The 12,555-nt window shown below is 45.0% G+C and overlaps 1 protein-coding gene across 1 annotated transcript in view; it reads left to right on the forward strand.

Annotated features, from left to right (window-relative positions):
• Window positions 1–852: 852 nt before the first annotated feature.
• Window positions 853–12,555, forward strand: part of mapkbp1 (mitogen-activated protein kinase binding protein 1) — a 39,026-nt gene continuing 27,323 nt past the window's right edge. Inside the window, exons 1-7 of the mRNA XM_023430382.2 lie at window positions 853–1,218; window positions 4,909–5,000; window positions 10,092–10,154; window positions 10,416–10,473; window positions 10,714–10,884; window positions 11,247–11,384; window positions 11,466–11,648. Of these exons, the coding sequence (XP_023286150.1) occupies window positions 1,099–1,218; window positions 4,909–5,000; window positions 10,092–10,154; window positions 10,416–10,473; window positions 10,714–10,884; window positions 11,247–11,384; window positions 11,466–11,648 (825 nt within the window). The 5' untranslated portion in view covers window positions 853–1,098. The remainder of the gene's footprint in view (window positions 1,219–4,908; window positions 5,001–10,091; window positions 10,155–10,415; window positions 10,474–10,713; window positions 10,885–11,246; window positions 11,385–11,465; window positions 11,649–12,555) is intronic.

Genomic DNA, 12,555 nt, shown 5'->3' on the forward strand with positions numbered 1-12,555 from the left:
GCAGAAGAGTTTATATAGCAATATATATAGCATATAGCAACTGAATACCAGAGTGTGAAATTTAATCCTAACTGAATTTATAGCATTGGAATAATTTACTCTGAAAACCATCTGTCTGAATTAATGTCTTGAATTTTCTTCAAAATAAATGTTGTGAAGTTTTTTCTTTTCTTTTCTTTTCTTTCATGATTTACATATTCAGAAAATAAATGTGTCCAATAACCCAAAATCTATATACAGGCTGCTCGGATTCATTTATATTTTTATTTTTATTAAGATCTTTAAATTCAATTTAGAAAATAAAGTTGGTCAAACTAAATTTCAGAATTTTAAACATGAAAAATCCACCAGAGTGAGATAAAGATCCACGTCCCAGTTTGTGTTCTTCATAACTTTCATAACTTATTTCTCTTTTACAGAGAAAATCTGTTTATCTGACACCTGAAACACCTGGAAATAGTTTGTTATTTCACAGGTAAGCACAATAATAATCGCAGCAGCAGGTGGAGACTCCTGTTTCCCTCCACAGAAGGAAGAAGATCAATCAGCCAAAATTAAACCTGTGAGCAGCAATGAGCAGATCTTCATCTTACATCTGTGTCTCTATCTCACATCTGTGTCTTCATCACACACATGTGTCTTCATCTGAGCTTTTAAAACTGTCAGTTAACATGTGTTGTTCTCTGTAATTAGAATAGTTTAATTAAAAACGAAAAGCTGAAGTATTCTTTAAAAGCTGTCAGCCCAAACTCCTGGTAGTTTTATCTTGAAAACCCAGACCGGAAGTGTCAGTGAGGTTGCCGCATGCGGTCTTGACGCCGGCGGTGCGTCAGGCTCAGTCCGGTCTGGCTCTTGTTGAATCCGCTGTGTCTCTCGGTTCTTCGCTGCGGCGGAGAAATAAGATGCGGAGCAGCGGCGGAACCGGAGCCCGTGACCCGGATCAGTCCAGAACCAGAGCCAGGCTAGCTGAATCCTCCGGCCCGGCACGGCTCGGCTCGCAGACGGCATGACCGCAGTAGCGGCAGCGGTGGAGGAGAGAGCGACAGAGACAGACTCCAGCCGCTGATAGAGGCAGCTAGCCGGGCAGCTAACAGCGCGATGACCGCGGAGGGAAGCGGCACGATCCGCAGCCGCATCAAGAACCTGCTGCGCTCCCCGTCCATCAAACTGAGGAGGAGGAGCGGCGCCGCGCGGCACAAAGAGGACCTCAGCGACAAGGTGCAGTAGACGCGCGCGCACATGCACGCGGCAGATTTTATCTATGTTCTGTGTAATGAGCTCATTAAATCACTGATATGGACTACGTTTAATCAGTGATTATTGTTTTTATATTGGCCTCATTAACCGTAACAGCGTCACGTATCGGCTGGAACAACGTTCCTACTATTGTTTTTATTATCGTTTAATAACAGTAACATGATGTAGTGATGCAGGACACAGCTGGACGTTACTCTGTCCTCACCTTCAGAATAAAAGTCCTCACTTTACTGACATGTCCTCTCCTCCTAAAAATGTCCTCTTTTGTCCCATAATGTCCTTATTTTATTGAAGACCTTGATTTTTTTTTTTTAAAGTCAAATAACCTCCTGACTTTGTCCTCTGTCCACACACGTCCTCCAACACTGTCATCAGTCTCTAACATTGTCCTCACTCTCTTCCTCTGTCCTCAGTCTCTTCCTCTGTCCTCAGTCTCTTCCTCTGTCCTCACTCTCTTCCTCTGTCCTCAGTCTCTAACATTGTCCTCACTCTCTTCCTCTGTCCTCACTCTCTTCCTCTGTCCTCACTCTCTAACATTGTCCTCACTCTCTTCCTCTGTCCTCAGTCTCTTCCTCTGTCCTCACTCTCTTCCTCTGTCCTCAGTCTCTTCCTCTGTCCTCCTCTCTGAGACGTCTTCATCGTGTCTCTTCTGTCACTGTGGTGTTTCCTGTTACAGTCGATGGAAAAGAGCTTCATATAAATACAGTTCTATTATAAGTGTTTCAGCTTCACTGCAGGCTGCACACACACACACACACACACACACACACACACACACACACACACACACACACACACACACACTGAGGCACGCAGCAGATCTCTGCTGTGTTTTCAGTTTGTTCTCTTCAGCTGGAAACAATAAAGAACCAGATCAGCTGCATTTTCAGATCCCAGATCAGATTTGATGAGAAATTAACCTGAGCTGAAACTGGTCATGACATCATCATTATAATTCACCTATAATCAATTATTAATTCATCTATAATCAATGAATCATTTGATACCAGGAAATAAAAATAATAACATCCAGGGTTGGACCGGTGAGTAATGATAATCTTGATGATTGATCGATCTGCAGATCGTTTGTTGGATGAAACACGAAACAGTAAACAGGCGTCAAAGATCCACTTCCTGTAACAAACAGGAAACTGACGTTTTTATTCAGCTCATTAATGAATTAATGTTCCAGCTGTGTGATCAGCAGGTGATCAGCAGGTGATCAGCAGGTGATCAGCTGGTGATCAGCTGGTGATCAGCTGACTCACAGGTCAACACAAGTATGGATCCAGATCTATTTGGTCTCTGTTCAGACTGAAACTGATCTGGATCCAAACAACGACCCAGAGGGTGACAGACACCCTCTGTCCTCCCTCAGGTATCACACCTGCAGAACCCAGAACACCTGAGGACGTCTGTCAGAGGCTGGGTTACCTGGTCTGACTGTAGACCTGAAGGTTCAGTGAAACAGAAGTAACAGACGCACTGAGCGTCCGGTCTGTCCGGTTGGTCCTGTCCATGTGTTCCTGCAGGGCTTCCGTCTGTCACATTCAAAATCTGTGTGTGTGTGTGTGTGTGTGTGTGTGTGTGTGTGTGTGTGTGTGTGTGTGTGTGTGTGTGTTATGTAAACAATAGCCCATAGTCCTCGTGTGTTTCTTGTGTCTTGTGAGGACCAGTTAGTGAAACTAGGACTGAGGTCTGCTCAGAGGTCGTGGTTTCCAACCTGAGGGTCAGGAACCACAAAAAGGTCACAAGGTAAATCTGAGGGAACAAGTTTATTCTAGAGACTCTTGTTTTTTTTTGTGAATTCATGGAGTTCGACACAAACTGAGTTGAAGCGTTTGTTGGAGGTTCCTCAGTCTGACGCTGGACGGATGAATTCATGTTAATTCTCCGGAGTGAAACGAGCTCGCCGGCGTCACGCCGAGCGGCCTCTGTTTAACGCAGCGTGACCAAACAGGAGCTGCTGGTCCCATGACGTCTGGGAAGAGCGACAGCGTCAGGCTCCGGTGGATCCTGCTGCCTGTCCTGTTTGTTGGCATAAGAACCACAGAGTTGAGTAAAGATTGTGTAGTAGCGACAGGATGCTCCACTCCACCCCCTCACACAGGTGAGCGGAGACGCAGGTGATCAGATGAGAAAACTTTAAAAATGTTAAACTGATAAACTACATGTTCGTCCAGAAGCAGTTTATGGTGACTTGTTCACAAACCCTCCCTGCTGCTGCTGCTGTTGTTGTTGTTGTTGTTGTTGTTGTTGTTGTTGTTGTTTACATGATCAGCTGACAAAAGTAAATATCAACTGGTTATCGTAGAAGCCGACAGTGGCTGGAGCTCCAGATGAAACAGGAAGTAGTTGTTTCTCCTGAGGGTCTGTGAGTCAGTGATACAGTGTGAGTGAGTGTGAATGTGAGAGACGACTGTTAGATAAAGTCAGCTGATGATTCATCCTGATGCGTTTCATCAGTTTGACTTTAATGTGACACAAACTCAGAGAATGGAAATCCAAATAGAAGAACAGGAAGTGACTGAAGGATAAAACACTGAGTGACTGAGTGTGTCACAGGTCGAGAAGGTTGTTAATGCTGCTGTAAAAACATTTGTAACCTGTTCTTCAAGATGGGTTCAAACTATTCTATTCTGTTCTATTCTATTCTATTCTGTTCTATTCTTTTCTATTTGATTATCTTTTATTCTGCTCTATTCTATTCTGTTCTATTCTACTCTGTTCTATCCCGTTGAAGTGTGCTCAGTCTCATCAGACAAACATTCAGCTCAGAGATTAAACGAGTGAAAACATGAATAGAGTTTGTTGCAGAAGGAGGGAGAGTCATGTGAGAGGAGACACACACACACACACACACACACACACACACACACACAGACACACACACACACACACACACACACAGTACAGACTCAGTGTTGTAGTTTGATGTTGTTAGCTTAGCATCTAACTGCACAGCACAGCAATGAAGGCGGCTGATTACATGCTAACACGCTAACAGCCCTGAGGAGAGAAAAACTTTCAGTCGGATAGGAAGTGAGTCAAGTTCAGTCTCGTGTAGAGGCTGAGACACTGATGGACTAAGCAACAATCTGATTGGACGGGAGACTCGTTATGCTCGAGTGGAAATCCAGTGTCCTGAGGGCACGTTGGCAGCATGCAGCATGAAGTGAGTGTGTGTGCTGTAAAAAAGGTCACTGTAAAATCAGGCTCAGTTAAAGTTTCTTCTCGTCAACAAACCCCATGTTTGGACTCAAACCGACAGAGTGTTCGTGCTGAGTCAGACTCTCCTGTCTGTGGCTCTGCGCCGGCGGCTTCCTGCACTGATACACCGCTCTGTCATGGCTGAGGGGAGCAGCACAGGGAGGGCAGGAGTTACTTTAATAGAACAAATGAAGAAGACAGGCTTAAAGGTGGGCTGGGACAGGTAACAACAGGTAACAGGTAATAAAGGCACGAGTCCACAGCACAAAGGGGGACTAATGGAGGACAGGGGCTGAGGTTGTAGAAGCGGTTCCATGTGAAGGAACTCAGTTTAATCCTGTTATTATATAGTATGTACCACACTAATAACAAACTGACAGGTGGATGTTGATGCCACCAGTGTCTGACTGTAACCAATGACCTCTGACCTTTGTCCTCCAGGTGACCTTGGAGAAGGTGCTTGGTATAACAGCTCCAGGGAACCGAGCGCTGGCCTGCGACCCCCGGACCGGACTGTTGGCTTATCCTGCCGGGTGAGTACCACCGATCCTGTCACTACCCAGTGAAATCAGCTGAAGTGGAATGTAACCACTGAAAACAGCTGGACCAAACTAAAAGGAGTCGAAGCGTCTGTTGAAGTTTAACGTTAAATGTGTGATAGATGGAAAAAATGTGCGAAGTGCTGAAATGACATGAAGTGTGCTGAGAGGAGTTGAACTTTTAGTGGAAGTGTACACCCTGAAAGAGTTAACATTTGACTTTCAGTTGAAGTGTATTCAGTAAAAGCTGTGGAAGTGTTAGATATTGAAATGGGCTAAAATCTACTAAAAGGAGTTGAAGTGGAAACTGAAGGAAGGTAAAATGTGAGTTGGAATGGAATCAGTGAAAGGACTGGACTCTCAGTTGAAGTGTAGTCAATGAAAGCAGTGGAAATGTTAGATGAGCTAAAATGTACCAAAAGGAGTTGAAGTGGAAACTGAAGGAAGTCCAAGTGGGAGCTAGAATTGAGTCAGTGAAAGTGTAAATCTGAGAGCAGTTGAAGTTTGAGTGGTGAAATGAGATGAAGTGGAGGCCACTGTTGAAGTCTGTTGGCTGAAGGGAATTAAAGTGTACAGTAAGTCGAGTAGTAGTGAGTAGTGTGTGTGTGGATTACCTGAACTCGAACACAAAGGAACAACAAACACATTGAAATAAATATGTAATTGTTCTCAGCTAAACCTGTCGTCTCCCATAGCAACGCCAACACTGTGTCTGGTTGGTGTTTGTGTTGGTGTCGGTCACTAGTAAAACTAACCTGTTACCTAACTTTAACCCATTAAGGTGACAAACAGCATTTTTTAAATTTATTATCATATGTTACTTTAGCCACCATGTTTTATACTGGTGTTATTTCAGTCGAGGTATCGTTCAACAAACTCTCTTAGCTGGCTAACGTAACTTAATTCAGTACACGAGGATCTACGTAGGTTAGCGATGTCGTTAGTTGTGAGAAATGCTCCATTAGTTATATGATCCTGTGATATATTTAATCCATATTACTCTGTAGAGTCCATGTGTTGTATAAAGATGTGAGCACTGAGAGTTGCTGTGTGTTTACTGATTGTCTTCACACAGAGGATTAAACTCTGTGTCTGACTGCTAAAGACTTTAAAGGCTAACGACATGATCAGATTATCAGATTAAACAGGCAACACACACACACACATACGTACAGAGCGGTCCATGAGGATCCATGGTACTGATACTTACCACGAGACACCCGTCTGCTGCCGGTCTTTCTTTGAAGGGTTCTTCACTGAACTAGTCACTGAATCCACAACTATCTCATTAACTCTAACTCATTTCATTTACTTTCTCAGGCGTCAGTCACATGTGGTGTAGAACATAGGGGTGCCTCAGAGGGATTTAGGGTTCTTGATGAAGTGTTTGGGGGTCACATGGGTCTCTGCAGGTTCCTGGAGTTGTTGAGGAGTGAATGAAGGCCGAATCTATGGTCTTTGAGTGGGTTCTGGGAGTCTGTGTTTGTGTTTCAGAGAGCGATGGTGAGCGATGTTAAGGGCATTTGAAGGGACATCATTGGTTTGTCAAGGGGACCAAAGGGGGTTGTAGAAGTCTTGAAGTTTCTGGGCTTATTCAAGACTTCCTGTGACCTTTAGGGGTTCACATCAGCCTGAGTTTCTTTTAGGAGTCTCTGTGTTTGTTGTCAAGGATTGTTTCAGAGGTTCTAGGCGTTCTTCAGAGAGTTTTTGTGGTCTTTAAAGGCAGCACATGGCCTGACGGGTTCCTTAGAGTTATTGGGCCTCAGCGGTCTTTGAGGGGATGGGGTCCAAGGGTGTTTTGGACAGTCCAAGGATTCCCCATATTAGAATTTTCAGCAGCTCTTGAAGAGTTGTAGTGGTCTTGAGCTGGTCACTTGGGCCGGACAGAGGTTTCAGGAGTTCTTCAGGTATGCTCTTTAGTTTTTGAGGAAATTTCATGGGTGTTTTGGGGGGTCCAGGATCACTTGGGGGTTCATGGAGTTCTCTAAGGGGCTCTGGTGGTCTTTGAGGATGTTTCAGGACTGTTTTAGGGGGTTTGAGATGTTTCTTCTGAAGGATTTACTTAAGGGTTCTTGAAAGGCTCTGCAGTCTAGGGTTGATTTTACTGTTGCTGAGCTGATCTGGACACAACTGGAACCTGGACCTGGACATGAAAGACTGAACCGAGATGTTTGTTTAGATTGTAGACAGACCAGTGAGGTTTTCTGGAAACTTAAGGGTTGCTATGGAGACAAGGAGACGTTTGATGTGTAGATGATGTGGAAATAGAAAGAGGAAGTCAATAGTCACAGTTTGATAAATCCAGGACCAGGTTTGACTGTGTGTGTGTGTGTGTGTGTGTGTGTGTGTGTGTGTGTGTGTGTGTGTGTGTGTGTGTGTGTGTGCAGGTCTCCAGTCTGCATGAACAAACTCCTCCACAAAGCAGCAACTGACTGAACTGTGTGTGTGGATCAGTGACGTCAGAGGTCGGAGGTCAGACACACAGCTCAGCCTGGCACAGTTTTATTTTCTAGGATGAGTCCAGAGGAATGATGGGAATGTCAGAGGGCGAGCCGTGGAAGCCGTCCAGCTCCCAGGACCATCCGTTCCGCTGAGCCGTCCAATCAGCTGTGAGCCTGGGGGGAGCGGGGGCTGCTGATTGGTCGGTTTATGTTCGGGTCAGAAAATTCAGATTCAGTTTACGGATGAAAAGACGTCAGTTTAACACGGAAAGATAGATAGAGAGGAAGTGGGTCAGTGGAGCTACGGGGGGGGGGCTATGTAGGTTAATGTATGTAGAGAGAGAGAGAGAGAGAGAGAGACATTCATAACAACAGTGTCTAGAATGTGACAGTCTCAGAGGAAGAAGAAAGAACCTGCACAGACACTGAGGTCTCTTCTAATTCATATTTAATTACAGTTAAACCCCCCCCCCCAAAAAAAACGTCATGTTATAATCAATGTTTCTCTGACTTCTTCTCCTTTAACAACGATCATGTTGATGAGGAAACTGAGGAGGATGAAGGAGGAAAGACAGAATGAACGGAGGACGGAAATAAATTATTTGCATATATCAGCTCTGTTATATAAAACTGTCTCAAAGAGAGAGAGAGGAAAGACGAGCGAGAGACCAGTGCCTCTCTCTCACTCTCTCTCTCTCTCTCTCTCTCTCTCTGCTGCATTGCAGATGTGGTTCAGGAGGGGCTGGGTCAGTGGTCTGTGGTACACACTGTACCTGAACACGTGCATGTTACACTGTGTGTGTGTGTGTGTGTGTGTGTGTGTGTGTGTGTGTGTGTGAGCTCTAAATAACTAATGGTGAGTTCATGAAAACTCAGACATGTGATTTCTGAGAGGTGTGACCCAGTCGCAGCTCAGTCCGCTGATTGTTTGTCTTCAGCTTCCGTCTCAGTGCTGAGATGTTGGAGCGTCCTTGAACGCAGCAGCAATAACGCAGAAGTAGATTTTCATAGAAATCAACTGAAACCTGGAAACTGATGATGATGGAGGATCTTTAAAGTTTCTTCATGTGAGGACCGTGGAGGATTAACAGCCAAGTGTGTGTGTGTGTGTGTGTGTGTGTGTGTGTGTGTGTGTGTGTGTGTTGATGAGGAAGAATATAATTGGTTGCTGACTCAGCTGTGGACCGTCAGCAACACTTATCACTGAATGTTTATCACCACACACACTCTGTCTGTCAGCCTGATGACTCACACAGGGATTATACGTGTGTGTGTGTGTGTGTGTGTGTGTGTGTGTTGCACTCAGCTGACTCTACATGTCGACCTGCATGAACAGGTCTAATCAGATCTCAGAGTCTGAGGTGTGCACAGTGATCGCTGCAGTCAGAGCTCTGTCGATCAATATGTTTATGTATAGACATGATGAGGTGTCTGTACGGTGGCCTGTAAGGTCAAAATACATCCTGCAGCCCGTCAGCTGATACATTCTTGTTCTGGTTGTTCTGGTATTTGTCGAATTTCAGGATTTGGAGGCTTTTCCCTTTTTCTGTCTTGTAAACACAGAAGCTGTTCTTCTTCTTCTTCTTCTTCTTCTTCTTCTTCTTCTTCTTCTTCTTCTTCTTCCTCTTCTTCTTCTTCTTCTTCTTCTTCTTCTGGTGTTTTCTGGACTTTGACACGTTAGCATTAGCTGCAAACTGATTGGTTCAGCCCGGCACTGGCCACTACCTACAGACACATGAGACACACTGATGGTGTTCATGTGGTTTGTGAGATCCAGTCCATTCATGTCTGTGTGTTAGAGTCAGGACAGGGATAGCTTAGCTTAGCGTAGCTTAGCATAAACACTGGGAGCAGAGGGGACACCTGGATTGCTCTCACCACACACACATACACACACACACACACACACACACACACACACACAGAGACACCGCCCTTGATAAATAAAGATGTGACCTTTCACCTGGCCTGTGGGCTGATGGGAAATGTTGTCTGTTAAAAGCTTCTGAAGAAACAGGGACATGAGGTGGTTTAGTCTCGTTACCAGCTCCAGAAACGGGTTTTAGCCGGAACCTGAACTCACCTGACAAAACCAGCAGCAGGTCACAGAGAACAGGTGATGATGAAGTCAGGTTGATCTGTGTTGTCACAAATATCAATAAACTTCAGACCAGAACCTGAAGTTCTGGTTCCACTGGTTTTAGGAAAAACTCCTCTGTGAGAAAATAAACACACACACACACACCCCTACGTACACACAGACACACACACACACACACACACACACACACACACACACACACACACACTGCTGTATAAACAGTGTGCAGCTTTAATGAGTCTCTGTTTGGTGACTCAGTTTGTCGGACCTGAACCACTTCCTGCTCAGACTCTGAGACCACAGGCTGACCCAGGATCTGGTCTGGTCCTGGTCTCATGTCACATGTTTTTACTTTCACTCCTGTTCAGACAAAGAAGTCAGGATTCTTTCAAAATAAAAGCATGAACAGTTTTTATTCCTCAGAGAACTAGTTCAAAGACTGAAACCTGAATCAGATCATTATTTGCTGTGACCCCCTTTGTCTTGTGTGTGTGTGTGTGTGTGTGTGTGTGTGTGTGTGTGTGTGTGTGTGTTTGTCTGCAGGTGTGTTGTCGTCCTCCTGAATCCTCGGAAGAACAAACAGCATCACATCTTCAACAGCTCCAGGTAAAACCTCATCAGCCAATCAGCTGCCAGCTCCAAACAAAAGGTCACATGAACACAAACACATGAACTCATGATGTCGATCTTCATTCAACCATTTTAAAGGAATCCTACTCTGTGCTGTAAACAAAAGATTTAATGGTTGTTTTTTTTTTTTTGTTTGGCTGCCACAACTACAGCTCCCATGAGTCATTGCGGCCAGAGACTTTCTGTGGTTCTGATGTCAAATAGTGACGTTGTCATGTGACCTCTGTGTGTTTACAGGAAGGCCATCACCACGTTGGCTTTTTCTCCAGATGGGAAATATGTTGTTACAGGAGAGGTGAGTGTGCTGCTGATTTACAGCTGTGTGAACATCTGGATCAGACTGATCAGTTTATTCATGGATCACACTTATTGATTTATATTGATTTGTCTTTTATCTGCTTCACTGTTTTTATTGTTTCTTTATATATTTTCCTTCACCTGAACGATTAGAAACGTTCACAGGTTTCTGCAGAGATGTGTTTACATTTCATTTAAATACAACCCCCCCCCCCCCCCCCCCCCCCCCCCCCCTCAGAGCGGTCACATGCCGGCGGTGCGGGTGTGGGAGGTGTCAGAGCGTCTCCAGGTGTCTGAGCTGCAGGAACATAAATATGGCGTCTCCTGCGTGGCGTTCTCTCCCAATGGAAAGTACATCGTCAGTGTGGGATACCAGCACGACATGATGGTGAACGTGTGGAACTGGAAGGTACCTGAGCTGCACTGACACACCTGTCACAGGTGGACTTCACACAGAAATTATGACAAAACTTCACACAAATGTTTAATATTTGATCTGACTCTGGATACACAGAGATGTAACCTGAAGCCAGTCTGAGTGGAGGAGGAGGTGATTCTAGTTTTATTGAAGTGTGTATCTACAGATGTGTACCTGTGCAGGTGTGTTAAACACCTTTACTGTGTATGTTATGTATTGACTTTAAACATTAAACATTGACAGGGACAGTTTTATCTCTATTGTTCAAAAGTTAAAATAATGAAAAACATCAGATGATGTTTGTTTACCTGCTGACAGGTGTTGTTGTTGTTGTTGTTGTGTCTGTTTAACAGAAAAACATCGTCGTTGCAGCCAATAAAGTTTCCAGTAAAGTGACGGCCGTCTCCTTCTCAGATGACAGCTCCTACTTTGTTACCGCCGGCAACCGCCATGTCAAGTTCTGGTATCTGGACCACGGCAAGACCTCCAAGGTTCACCTGTCAACCACTCACCTGTTGGTCAGAGGACGCTGCACTGTGACTGTGTGTGTTAATCATTCTGTGTGTGTCCAGGTCAACGCCACTGTCCCGCTGCTGGGGCGTTCAGGGCTGCTGGGAGAACTCAGGAACAACTTCTTCAGTGATGTGGCATGTGGGCGGGGCCGACAGGCCTCCTCCACCTTCTGCATCACCTCCTCGGGTCTACTGTGCGAATTCAACGACCGGCGACTCCTCGACAAGTGGGTGGAGCTCCGGGTGAGTCAGAGCGCTACGTTTACAGAGGTAGAGATATTTCCACGACATCTCCAGCTGCTCAGGTGAGGACGGTGTAGTCCTGAGGGAGGTGTGGTCTGAGGATGATGTCAGAAATTGAAGCTCCTGTGCTGCAGGTTCTGATCATGACTGTAGTGATAGATGTGACGCAGTGTCCCAGTGGTCACTGATGGTACTGCAACGACAGAAAAGACGTCAGTTATAAACAGAAGGCGAGGAACAGAGGCGACAGTATGACCACACACTCACAGGGTGGTTGTAATATTGTGATATATGACATAATATATGACTTAAAATAATATGAACATAGTATGATATAATATATAACAATGTCAGTCAAGTCTCAGATGATTTGTTATTGTGCCAAGGGAGCAGTTTCCTCTGGACTGAATTTTCATATTTCTGTTTAAACGCCCTCTAATATCCCTGTACTTCCTCCTTTGCTTCCTCCTCTGTTTCCTCCTTTGTTTCCTCCTCTGTTTCCTCCTCCTGTTTCCTCCTTTGCTTCCTGCTCTGTTTCCTCCTCCTGTTTCCTCCTCTATTTCCTCCTCCTGCTTCCTCCTTTGTTTCTTCCTCTGTTTCCTCCTTTGCTTCCTCCTGTGTTTCCTCCTCCTGTTTCCTCCTCTGTTTCCTCCTGCTTCCTCCTTTGTTTCTTCCTCTGTTTCCTCCTTTGCTTCCTCCTCCTGCTTCCTCCTTATTTTCCTCCTTTGCTTCCTCCTCTGTTTCCTCCTTTGTTTCCTCCTCTGCTTCCTCCTGTGTTTCCTCCTTTGTTTCCTCCTCTGTTTCCTCCTCCTGTTAACTTCTCTGCTTCCTCCTCTGTTTCCTCCTGTATTTCCTTTTCTGTTTCCTCCTCTACTTCCTCCTCTGTTTCCTCCTCCTGCTTCCACCT

This window comes from Seriola lalandi, unplaced genomic scaffold (genome assembly GCF_002814215.2).
Source record: "Seriola lalandi dorsalis isolate HSWRI2012SDOR001 ecotype SW California unplaced genomic scaffold, Sedor1 jcf7180002054902, whole genome shotgun sequence".
In the NCBI taxonomy this organism is placed as follows: domain Eukaryota; kingdom Metazoa; phylum Chordata; class Actinopteri; order Carangiformes; family Carangidae; genus Seriola; species Seriola lalandi.